Consider the following 12,441-nt stretch of genomic DNA (forward strand, 5'->3'; position numbering starts at 1 on the left):
CGGGTTGGTCCCCAACAGTGGCTTGGGTGGTCTGCCCCCGCCCCCAACTTGGCGGTGCTGAGTAGAGGGATCATTTGCAGTACCTGTGCTTTTGCTTCCTGACTCCTCAAAAGTGGCAGTTGGGTCTTTGGTCTTTTTGTATCTTGTTCATAGTTTGCCCCAACTGCCACATGCATGCAGTTTTTTGTTGTTGTTTTTCATGCAGTTATTTTTAATCCCTTAGTTTCTTTGTATTTTGTTTGGACGAGATTTGTCCAGGTGCAAGCACTGCACCAAAAGGTCCCAGGTCTCAGCCTGTCTCAATTTCTTTAAGGCTGAGCCTTGTGGCGGTTCACCCACAAAGTAGGAAAGGAGATTATTTCCTGATTTATGCTTTCCCTTTGCCAAATGTTTGCTTGTGCTTGTCCTTAATTTGTCCTGTTTCCTTGATCACAAGTCCAAAGATGACATCTTCTAAGCAATGAGAAGCGTTTTCACTCTGCTCTGTCCAAACCATAGCATTCCACGTTCTACCTGTGGTTTTTCCCATTTACTAAGTCGTTTGAGTCAAATGCTAGCGGGCGGTTTGGCTTCCCAGACTTGGAACACTGACTGCTCTTGGAGGGGGTGTCATCAGCCCTGCTCGATCATGGAGAAACAAGTCGCCTCACACAGGACACTTAAGGAGTCACCTAGAAGGCGGACTGGCAGGGCTGTTTTTCTTGCTGAGCACAGTACCCTCAGCCCCTAACAATATCTGGTGCTCAGGGTCTGCGAATCCTTTAAGTGCATAAGCGTCTCTATGGGGAACGAAGGCACAGCAATCATTTGACTCGTACAAGGGTTCGCGCTGACAAAACGCGGCTCATTTACCAAGTCACCCAACTGGGTCACTGTGCAATGTGCACGCACTAAGCAATATGCGTAAACACGGCAGAAACTGAAGCCAGCCTTCAGGCCCGGGCCCGGTGGTGGCGGAAACAGCAGGTGTCGAGTCCCCGGGAGGAGGTCTCCGAGCTGAGGGCGGACGGCACGGGGACGGGGCCCCACCGCTTCCAGGCGGACGCCACCCAGAGCCCGAGGCCCTCAAACCCGTTTCCAAAGGCGGAGCACAGACAACCAGTAAAACATCCATCCCCGGGCCGAGGCCCGCCCAGCCCGTTCCGCCCGCCCAGCCCGCTCCGCCCAGCCCGCTCCGCCCACGCTCTCGGAAGCGCGCTGTGGGGGGGAGGACCGGAAGTGACGCGCTTTCCGCGCGCCGCCTAGCACGTATTTTTTGCGCGCTGCGCGCCGCTCGAGACTTGCAGGCGTCCCGGCATCTCCTCTGACCGGGCGCGATGGGCAAAAAGAGCAAGAAAGAGAAGAAGGGCCGCGGGGCGGAGAAGACGGCCGCCAAGGTGGAGAAGAAGGTGTCCAAGCGCTCGCGGAAGGAGGAGGTGAGCGGGGCCGGAAGGCGGGCTGGCCTCCTTCGTCCCGGGTCTCGTGCGTAGCCGGGCCCCCTGTGCTGGGCGCTGGGAGGGGCCGGGCTGAGCGGGCGCGCCTCTGCAAGCCTCAGCCCTCGGCTTTAAAAGAGGGTACGTGATCCTCACGGCAGCCCTGAGCAGTGAGCGTCAGTGGAATAAGTAAGTGGAACTGTGGGGCGTTCCAAAACAGTTCTCTGTGTCGCTCTCCGTCTCTGTCTCTCCTTCTCCCTCCCTCCCCCTCTTACTCTCTCTCCCTCTTTCTCTCTATCTTTAGAAGTGTGTACACATGGATCAGTGCTGAGCTTAGAGGAGAGCTCTCTGCTCTTAACTGACTGTTGTTCACGGGCTCCCTAACCCGGGGCGGTTTATAGTGGTTAATGAGTGTTTGCTGCGTGCCAGGCATTGTGCTCTCTGGGCTTTAATTCTTACAGCCAATTGAGTTAGGTAGCTTTGGCGTCCCCATCTGACAGGAAGTCAGAAGCTAACAGGTTACACGCAGCTCAGGGTCACACAGCTGTGAGGTGGCTTGGAGCTGGGATTTGACCGGGTGTCCCTGATCCAGAGCTCTTAACCACATACCCTTGTCCCTTTTCTTCCTAAGGCATTCGTGTCTCCATTTCCTCATCTGTCAAATAATGGGGTTGAGCTTTTTCTCTTCCTGTCTCCTATCATTTTTTGGCAGGGGGACTAAGCGAGTGGTCTTGGGGGACAACTTGGAGTTCTGCCCAGTGCAGAACTCATGTCTCAGATACCTGGTTGACACCTGCAAGTGGCTGTCGCGCAGATTCCTCCCCTTCTAAACTGTCCTATTGAAGCTCCATCTCTTCACCCTGCTGGGGAGACCTGCATCACCTGGGCTCACTCCCCTCCAGCCACACAACTCTGTGCTGTGTCTCAGATATGCCGCCTTCTTTCTGCACCTCAACCCCAAATACATTCTTCTACACTCGTTCCTTTTCATCTTTCAGCTTGTTCTCACCTTGCAGAGGCTTTCCCAGACTAGGCTGCCTGTGCTACCAGACCTGCCCTGTCCCAGCCCCTCGGCCCCGCGATTGTGATGCTCAGCCGCTTGAGAAGTGCTGCCTTAGAGTGGTAGGAGGGAAGCTTACCTGGCTTCTGGACCTTGTTTTAATCTGGTGAGATTTGTTCAACGTGCGGGCATGGGGAGCGGCTGCTAGATTAACTGGCGAGATGTGGAGGAGGTGGGGGTTGAAGCGAGTCACCCGACAGCCACCGAACCAAAGTTGGGTCCCCTTGCCTGCACGCAGCAAAGCCAACCTACAGACCCTGGGTTGTGGTGAGGGAAACTGCGGGGTTTATTGCAGGTGCCCAGTAAGGAGTCCAGGCAGCGGGTGCTCAGAAGACCCGACCTCCCTGAAGCCTTTTAGGGAAGATTTTTAAAGACAGGGTCAGGGAGGGGGTGCTGTGGGCTGTGTGATCAGCTTGTGGACATTCTTCTTGTTGGTTGGTGGTGAGGTCATCGGGAGTCAACATCATTAACCTGTTTCCAGCCCGTCTGGGGTCTGCATTCCGGTGGCAGCACGCAGTTAACTTCTTCCACCTGGTGAGGGTTTCCATATCTGCGAAACAGCTCACAGGACATGGCGCAGAGTATCAAATGCAGCTGTTGAGGAAGGACTAAAGGTCCTTGACTTTAAGATCAAACTATTATTATTTTGTCCTCCTTGACTCTTTTTCTTCTTTCTGCATTTTCTCCCTTCTCTGATTAAATTTATTGTTTGGAACTCGGGAAGGCCTAGGAGGCTAAAGTTCTTCTACAGACAAGAGGCAGGCAGAGGACATGTTGGCGGGGGGGGGGGGGGCGGTTTCTTGTTCCCGGAAGGCTTCATAGGGTTCTGCTCAGTTACACGATGGCAGAGCCTGTGCTGCTAACTAAGGGGTCGACGAGGCCTGCTCCCAACCAGAGACACCGTGCTCGTGCCTGCCCTCGCGTGACGGGGTTTGATGCTTCCTGCCGGCCTAGCCAGGTGGGTGTCAGTGCCACTCGCCCAGGACTGATACAGCAGCTCTCCCTCCAGGCCTGCCGCTGCTCGTCGCAGCCACGCCTTCCTCCCACCTTGTTCCCGTCTTCCCTTCTCCCTTTAAGGAAGACAGTTTCTCGGGTGAGTGACAGTGGACTGGAAGCTCTGAGCTTACTGAGGCCCCAGCAGTCACTTCTCCACGCACGTCTTCCTGTAAGGGTGCAGCGGTTCAGTAACTTACCTTGAGTACTTAATTACACGTAGGAGTAGCAGGATGACGGGTGTTTTTGTGGACTCCCGCGAAGGTGAAAATTGGTAGAGCCAGTTGGGTCCTAATTTGTCAATACCTAGAACAGTGGAAGCTACAACCTAGCAGTTACCCACCTAAAGGTTTACTTTGGAAAAATTACCCCCAGCTACACAAAGACAGGTACTAGAACGGCCGAGGTAGTATTTCTTGTAAAAAAGAAAATTTTGGCGTTGACCCCGATGTTCAGCAGCAGCTGGATGGTGCAGAAGCCATGTAGCTCCGCCACCATGATGACGAACGGGGTCAGGGCATCAGAGCTTTTTTTCAGCAGTGTTAAGCAGAAAAGCAAGTTGCAAGGGAATGTTCAGTACGATAACATTTACATGGAATTGAAAAACCTAAAACAATAACGTACGTAGTTTAGGCATACATAACGTGTAGTAAAAGTATAGAGAGATGGTGTGAGAGTAACGAGCCCTCCGTTCCAGAGAGCGGCTGCCTTCGGGAAGGTGAAGGGGGTACACACGGTGGGGGCGGGGTTGCAGGTGACTGTTCAGGCCCAGGGGGTGTGATGCTCTGAGGAAAGGAGCTGAGAGGAAGCCAGTGCGGCTGGGAGAGTGAGGAGGTGGGGTGGGACGTGAGGCAGGCGAGGGAGGGAGAAGGGTCTGGAAGACCTGCTTTCAGGCCCTGCAGAATGTGGAGCCTGGGAAGGAGAGCCGGGGTAGTGTGAGGTGGGGTGGGGTGGGATGGGAGGAAGGATGGGGGGGACAGATGCCAGGTGTCAGCATGAGCAAGGTGCTGGGCTGAGCATTGAAGAGAAGGGTGGGAGACTTTCCCGTGACAGACATCACGCATCACTGCGGGGTGGGCGGCACTACTGTAAATGCAGGGACTGAGGGCGGGAAGACTGAGTGCCAGTGCTACCCAGCTGTGCACGGAAATTGGCGCCTTAACGTCTAAATTGGTTTCTGCGGTCCTTCTGCGAAGGTGGAGGCCTTCGTACACGGATTGGCTGCAGCTGATAGATGTCGGGCCCCCGCCGCGCAGGCGCCGTTCTAAGCAGACTGACACGTCTGGTTCCTTTGGAGCTTATGTTTTGTCATGTTGGTGGGAGGGAGGTGGCAACAAAGTAAATAAGTGAACAAGGAAACATCAGACCCTGCTCTGCAGACGGCAAAGCAGGCTGGTGCAGTAGCCCAGGCCTGGGTTTCCAGGAGTGGCTGAAGGTGTTGGCATGAAGTTGGGTGGGCTTGTCTGAGAGGAAGGCCTTGGGGGGCGGGGTGAGAGTTTGGAAGGAGATGATGCACATGCCGTGCGTGGGCAGGTCAGGCCCTGAGCATTTGCGCATGTGTCAGGTTCTGTGTGTTTGAAATGGGAGAAACAAGTTGTAATTCACGGATGTGACTGGACCCCGGTCAGGTCAGAGGGGCTGGGGAAAGCTGGCCCAGGCATCCGGCCACGCGATGGGGTTTAAGCAAACGTCGCACGTGTGGTGGCTTGTCTGTCTGCAGGAGGACCTCGAAGCCCTCATCGCCCACTTCCAGGCTCTCGATGCCAGAAAGACTCGGATCGTGGAGACACCCTGCTCCCCACCTTCTCCAAGGTAAGCAGCACGGACTCTCCAGTGTAGCTTCTGACCTGAAGTCTTCTGGTATAGGTTGGAAAAGTGCTTGAAGTAGGCACCGTGTTTTCGTAAGTAACCGGGCACTTGGGACATTTTCATCATGAAAACCCGCCAGATCAGCTCCCACGAAACATTTTTTTCACTTCCGCTTAGGAAGAATGGGAGTGAGGCAGCTCAGCTTCATCGTCGTGTAGAAACACGGTGAGGAGGTCTCCTGGCTCAGCTGCTCTGCCAGTCAGGGAGGTTGTGTGGGCTGGGTTGCTCTCCACCTGGTGACAGTCTGTGGGCAGTCCGTGAGCTTCTCCTTGCTTCTTAGGTTTCTAAAGGCCCATCACGGTGCGAAACTTAAAATCATGATAGTTTTTTGCTGTGTTCGTTCGTAATGCTTTCAAATTCTCGTGTGAAAAGTGTGACCATTAAGCGTAAACTGTCTGTTAGCCATTTTAGGTGGGGTTGTAGTTTATGTGAGGAGCTCCAGCATCTTTTGTAGGATTTGAGACCCTGTGGAAGGAGCAGGCTGTGGGGTTTCTTTTGTTTTTTAAAAAGTAATTAACTAATTTTAGGCTGCATTGGGTCTTCGTTGCTATGCGTGGGCTTTCTCTAGTTGCAGAGAGTGGAGGCTACTCTTCATTGCGGTGTGCAGTCCTCTCATTAAGGTGGCTTCTCTTGTTGCCGAACACAGGCTCTAGGCGCGTGGGCTCCAGTAGTTGCACCTCACAGGCTCAGTAGTTGTGGCTCGCGGACTCTAGAGTGCAGGCTGAGTAGTTGTGGCGCACGGGTTTAGTTGCTCTGTAGCATGTGGCATCTTCCCGGACCAGGTCTCGAACCTGTGTCCCCTGCATTGGCAGGTGGATTCTTAACAACTGCACCACCAGGGAAGCCCCAGGCTGTGGTTTTCACTGGCTTCTTGCTCCTTTCTTCTCGTCCCCTTGGCTCCGGAATGCCAGTTCTCTCATTTGATCCAGGGATTCAGGCTCAATAGTTCTTACACTTGCTCCTGGCAGAGCAGAGGCTGGACACGGAGTGCATCAAGCTAGGAGCCCAGGGAGGCTGAGCGACCCTGATAAGGAGATGCCGTGTCCTTTGGAGAAGGGGGAATGCCTTAACTGCACGAGCATCCGGGGCTGTCTTGATCAGTTGAGAAATGATTTGCTTTGTTTCCCTCAGGCCTGAGTGGAGGCCTTGGTCTAGCGCGTCAGGCAGGGAGGTGGTAAGAGTGCCCCTCTGCTTCAGTGGGTGCAGGGCATGGCCCGAATCCCACGACTTCGCCCCGGCATGCGATCATTCCCTGTTCAGGGTTGGGAGCAGTGTGCTTACCCCTGAGCAGACACAGGCGACTTTGCAACTGCTCCCAAAGTTGCAGAGCCTTCTTATTCTTTGCCTCTTAAATTCCGTTAGGAATCTGCTATCATTTTCCTTGTATTTATCATGTTATCGTTGAGGCCAAGCATAAGAGTCACACACGGTAGGTGGACGTTTCCATCTGAACTGTTGAAGCAGATGAGTCCTTGAGACCTTTGAAGCTTTATCTGTACAGCACCCCTGAGGGAATTCACTTTGAATGCGGGTTGACTTTTTTTGGATGACATTTTTCCTAAAGTATGCTGCCCAAAAAGGCCAGGTGTAATGTCACAATATGGTGTGAGACATTGGCAGTTCCATGGGTCAGCTGGGAAGCTTCCTGGCAGAAGGGAGCAGTTGGAGCTGAGATCTACTGGGATGCAGACGTTTCGGTGGTAACCTTAGTACCTTCTCACCTCCACCTCTCTACCGCATTACGGGGAACAGCCCATGAAAATTACCAAGTTTAAGTGTGTACGTCCCCACGTCTTGGCTCAGAGGTAGTTTAATGGGGACATGAGGATGAGGTGCTTGGTTGTACCAGAGCCCAGGGTGCACTATCTTGACTTGAGGGTTTGACTACAGAGTTTCTCAGCCTATAGAACGTCTCTGTCTACATTAAATCCCCAGGAGAAAAACAGTTTTCAGATTTCCCAGACTTCCCTGACCTTGAAACCCTTTGCCCTTTGAGAAGCGTCCTGTGGGATTAACGTGGTGGAGGGCACCTTGGGGAATGCCGCTCTGAGGGTTTCTGCAAGAAGGGTATTTTCCCTCTCAGTCACCGGACTCTTCATTACTTCCTGCTGCAATGGTCAGGACCTACTTATAATTCCCTTATGGCTATTCCCTTGTCCTCGTGTGTGAAGTAAGTAGAAAAGTATTTGCATTTTCTAGATGGAAGGGATCTGGGTTGAATATTGAAATGCTTCAATACTGGACCTCTTACAACAGTTTAGATTGTGATTTAAGAGGATAGACCTTTAAAACAGAACAGTTCTGGAAAATTGGCACATGAATAGGAGCCCCTGGACTTCCCGCTGCTGCTGATTTTCAGCCAAATGCTGTGTGAGTAGCCCCTGCCCTCGTAGGAGACTGAGCCGGGGCATAAGTGTCTTGACGGTGAGGCTGCTTTCAAGGGCAGTGCCTCAGCTTCTGTCCTCAGTGCCAGGCTTCTCTTTCACAGAAGTTTAGGACAGGCATGTCCCTGGTGGGGAAGCCCTCTGCTGGAAAGGAGAAAGGCTCTCAGCTTGGGCGTCACGTGGTTTGATTTTGTGTTGAGCTGCTGCTTGTGTCTCTTGCAGGTTAAATGCCTCACTCTCTGCTCATCCTGAGAAAGAAGAATTAATCCTTTTCGGAGGTGAATATTTCAATGGCCAAAAAGTTACGTATATATTTTCTTCTTTCCCTCCAAGTTTTCATGGGTCTCATTTAGAGGAAACTTCATTTTAAGCTGATATCAGATATTCATGGTCCTTGAACTCCCCTCTTGTGTGTCTGCATGTCAGGACTGGCCTGGGCCATGGTCCTTGACAAGCCACCAGGGTCCTTTAGGGACCTTTGGGGTCACGCCTCTTACCGCCTGCGTGAGGTGGACCAGTACCCTGCTGTTCTTCCTCATGATGGGTTTCCAGAGGTGTTTGAATAGGGAAAGTGCTGATAAATTGCAGAGCAATTGATAAATTGTAAAACCTGTAATTTTAATTTTTGAGCAGACCAGAAAGCCCTGGGTTTCAGAGCTATAGATGAAACAGTTCCAAAATCCTGAGTTCGCCTTCCCTGCGTGGCGGTCCAGAGATGGTCTTTGTCATTGTGTCATCACCCTGAAGGATCCGGGGACCAGCCTTAGAAAACACGTTTCCTGGGGAGAGCTAGTGATTGAGATCCTACCTTCCACTTGCTGTCGCTTGTGTGGAAGCACCATTCGTGATGCTAAAGTACCTCTTCCTTTCTGCAGACTTTTGTGTATAATGAACTCTACATCTACAACATCAGGAAGGACGCCTGGACTAAAGTCGAAATCCCCAACCCACCTCCGAGGCGTTGTGCTCACCAGGTACGTGTCCGTATGGCCATCATCCTCCCCTCCTCTCTCCCTGGGGCTCTGGCTCAGGATTCCACGACAGACCTTTAGAGCTGGTAATGGCGGGCAGCCTGGTATAGAGACGCTGGACCTTGCCCCTGGTCCTCACTCTGCCGCCTCCAACTTGGCCTTGTTTCTGAGCTGCTTCACCCTCAGCCTTCACCTGTGAGGCTGGAGATGAACTCCTGCTCCTGCAGGTGGTGTGAAGCCAGGTAAAAATACCGACGTGGTACCTGGCGTGGAGCAGTCAGAAAAAGGCTCCTGTATTTGAGTGAGAGAGGCTCCCACAGGCCCAAGATCTGGTGACCAGAGAGATGAAAACAAGAAGACAGAACGGAAGGTGTCAGTGGTTACAGAAAGTAGCTACTGCAGAGTGAAGTGAGTCGTGCCCAGGGACGCTGAGGGAGCAGCGCCAGGTCGGCATGCTTTCAGCTCGTTTCCGCTCACCCCAGCGAGCTCCGTCAGAGCCGATGACTTACCAGGGAAGGAGTCCTGGTTTCATGGTTCCACAGTCGTACGCTCCACGAGGACAGGCATTGGTCTTTCTTGTTCATTATTGTACCCGGGACAGTGTTGGGGCTCAGAAGATAACCTGAAAGAGTGATACCTCTCCAGTGTCAGCCTACTGCGGCACGACTGAAACATCCCTCCACAGTGTGTGGTTCTCTTTTTTCTAATCCTGTGCTCAGAATAGCCTCCCTGTTGAAATGGGGTCTGTGAGGGGGAGCTGACTGCCTGAACTGCATGGACGTCTCGTGCATAGCCGGGCTTGCAGGCATTTGGACTGGTTCATCTTCTGGAAGAGAGGCATGCACTGCTTTCTGATTTAAAAACCACACCTTAGTAAGGCTAATAAATGGATCTTGATAAGTTCTAGTGCATTCGCCAGAGCCCTCTCCAGTTCTGAGAATGCATCCACCCCAGGCCTCCAGGCCAAGCACTTAGTCCTGCCCTGTCCCATCCCGGCCCATCCGGTGGGGAGCGCTCCCCGCTCAACGCCTCTCCAGTTCCTGGGCCCCAGGAACGCAGGCTGAGGTGCTTCTTTGATGTTCGTTTTCTTGTCCGTTTTAATCAGTTATTAACTCTGTCCTTGAAGAATTAGTGTCATTGAGATTTCTGAGAAAAGTCTCTGAGAGTTTTAAGTAAGTTACTTCGGCAGGCTCCGGTTTGGATGTACATCTTGTGAGTACTTTGTGAGTCTGAGGCTGTGGATAAGGTTGGCTTGCTGTTTACTCTGTGAATTTCACAACAAATCGGGGCTGTGGAAAACAGATAATTGCTTATAAAGTCTTTTGCCTAAAGGTCATTACAGTTCAAATTCCACTATGTTAAATTCTGAGACATAAAAATTTCCTCATGGGACTTCCCTGGTGGTCCAGTGGTTAAGACTCCGTGCTCCCAACACAGGGGGCCTGGGTTTGATCCCTGGTTAGGGAACTAGATCCCACATGCTGCAACTGAGACCCGGTGCGGCCAAATAAATAGATAAATAAATATTTAAAAAAGTTTTCCTCATGATGGACTAGGTTATGAATGTGATGATAGAAGCCACGTTCTTTATCTTGAATCAGTTAGGGACAAAATGAGTAGAAAGAGAAAGCTTATACGTGGACCCTTCGTTCTGTCTTTTCTCTCTAGATATTTGGGGGGTTATTTTATTTTGTTCATTCGTTCATTCGTTCATTTAGCTGTGCTGTGTGGCTTGTGGGATTTTAGTTCCCCAACCAGGGATTGAACCCGTGCTCCCTGCATTGGGAGCGTGGAGTCTTAACCCGGGACTTCCCTGGCGGTCCAGTGGTTAAGTTATTTTAGCATGTAATTTGAGAGTCCAGTGGCCTTTTCTGAAATGAATACAGCCAGTGGGAGAAGGGAAAGGGTCACGGGGCCCGTTGAAGGTGTGCCTGACGACGACCTGTCAGGCCTCACCTGTCAGGCCTTGGCAGGCGCTCCCCTCCCGGCACCCTCCCTTGGGGAGAGTGTTCAGACGCTCCTGCCTGGATGGGCTGACGGGACTGTTGAGGATTGGGGGGGGGAGTGGGAGGTGCGGGCACAGACGGAGTTCACATTTTGTTACTTGCCTGATGGTTTGTTTCTCCCCAAGCAATGACTAACTAAACTCACTTGAAACAAAATGTATTCTCTCATACAGTAGAACAGAAGGTTCCGTATGGTTAAAAAAACGTCACCTCTGTTCTCATCGGCCTTGGTGCAAGCATGAGCAGTAAGCCGTTTATGTAGAAGAGTTAGTGTTTACAAAATGCCTGTTCCTGAGCGAGCAGAATTGCACTGCCAGTGCCCACATGAGCTGCAGAGAGTGTTTTCCTCCAGCTCAGTCACAGCTTCGTTGCCGTCCATCCGAGAAGGTGTTGCAGACTTGTTCCTTGGGAAAGTCTGAGCATCTTTAACATGCAAGGCACTCTTGTAGGGCTGGGATGCAGCGACAAAAAAGACACATTTGCCGTTCTTGGTGATGCCCCATAGTTTGTGTTTCCTTTGGTCCTGATGGCCTGGCACGCTTTTAGGACTTGGCTTTCACAAAGCTGACCTATGTGGCTGATGTCAAAATCCATTCACAGAGTCTGTATGTTGTTTGGACTCCATTGTGCCTTTTTTTTTTGACCTTTGGAGAGAGAGTTGTGAAGTTAAGGTTTTCTAGACATGATTTTATTCCAGTTAAGACAACAATACAGAAACCCAAACACCTGGGAAGCATACAGCCTCGTGGGACAAGTAGCAAAGTAGATGCTGGCTAGGACAGCCCTGCCTTCTGTGGGGAGCAGTGCCATCCTACTTTGGTCTCTGGGCGGTGCTTTGCCTCTGTTAGATCCAGGGAATGTTGGTTGTTTACATGTTTGTTTATTATGTTCATGTTTTCTTCTAAGTCTTTGGACATATTTATAACTTCTCAAGTGTGTGTCTGCTGATTCTCTCATCTGTATCATTTCTGGGTCTCTTTGTATTGACCAACCTTGTTGATGTGGGTCACATCTTTCTGCTGGAACTGTGTGGTTAGATGATAGACTTTGTGGATGCAAAAGCAGATCTTAGGGAAGCCTGGGCAAGCCCCGAAGCTGAGATACATCCCTGAGCACTAGGGCAGTTCTTGTCTTTCAGATTCTCACATGTCTTCGTATTCACAGCATTCCACTGGGGTCTTCATACTCCTTCTCTGTCAACAGTGGTTGTGATGCCTTCTGCAGCTTCAGCCTGGCCCACAAGGGGACAGCGTCCTCAGTCTGTGTCACGCTAGTAAAGTGGGTGGTGTTTGGGACGCCCAGACCCCTCCTGCCATGAGCATGACGCCATTCAGCAAAGGGCCGCTGGAGGGTTGACTGTCCGCGTTTGTTTTCATTCATCAACAGATGATGAGTTTCGTTCTGGTAGGTGGCTCAGCCTCGTGCAGATCACCATGAGCCTTTGGAGGCTCTCTGAAGAGTGGTAGCTCTATGGCGTGGCCTTGCTGGGGTCTCTATGAACGCCCTGGGTATTCAGTGGCACCTGTCACTCTGCTTGGAACTTGTCTGTCTCCGAGCCCCCTGTGAGCTCAGGTCATTTTCAAGTTTTCAGCCTCACAGTGATGGTCCCCACCGTGTGCCCGGCCTTGGGTGGTCTCAGTCTGCACACGTGCAGCTTAGTGTTGGGCTCCCGGGGAACCCAGCCAGACGTCAGGTGCTCGGCCCTGCAAATTCCAGCTGCCTCCGCATCCTGGAGCTCTGGCTTCT

The 12,441-nt window shown here is 51.9% G+C and overlaps 1 protein-coding gene across 1 annotated transcript in view; it reads left to right on the top strand.

Moving 5' to 3' along the window:
* The first annotated feature begins 1,307 nt into the window (after positions 1-1,307).
* The window catches only part of KLHDC4 (kelch domain containing 4), a 54,487-nt gene continuing 43,353 nt past the window's right edge, over positions 1,308-12,441 (top strand). Inside the window, exons 1-4 of the mRNA XM_082863020.1 lie at positions 1,308-1,415; positions 5,186-5,277; positions 7,941-8,019; positions 8,594-8,692. Of these exons, the coding sequence (XP_082719146.1) occupies positions 1,317-1,415; positions 5,186-5,277; positions 7,941-8,019; positions 8,594-8,692 (369 nt within the window). The 5' untranslated portion in view covers positions 1,308-1,316. The remainder of the gene's footprint in view (positions 1,416-5,185; positions 5,278-7,940; positions 8,020-8,593; positions 8,693-12,441) is intronic.

This window comes from Leucopleurus acutus, assembly GCF_964270905.1.
Source record: "Leucopleurus acutus genome assembly, chromosome: 20".
NCBI lineage: Eukaryota > Metazoa > Chordata > Mammalia > Artiodactyla > Delphinidae > Leucopleurus > Leucopleurus acutus.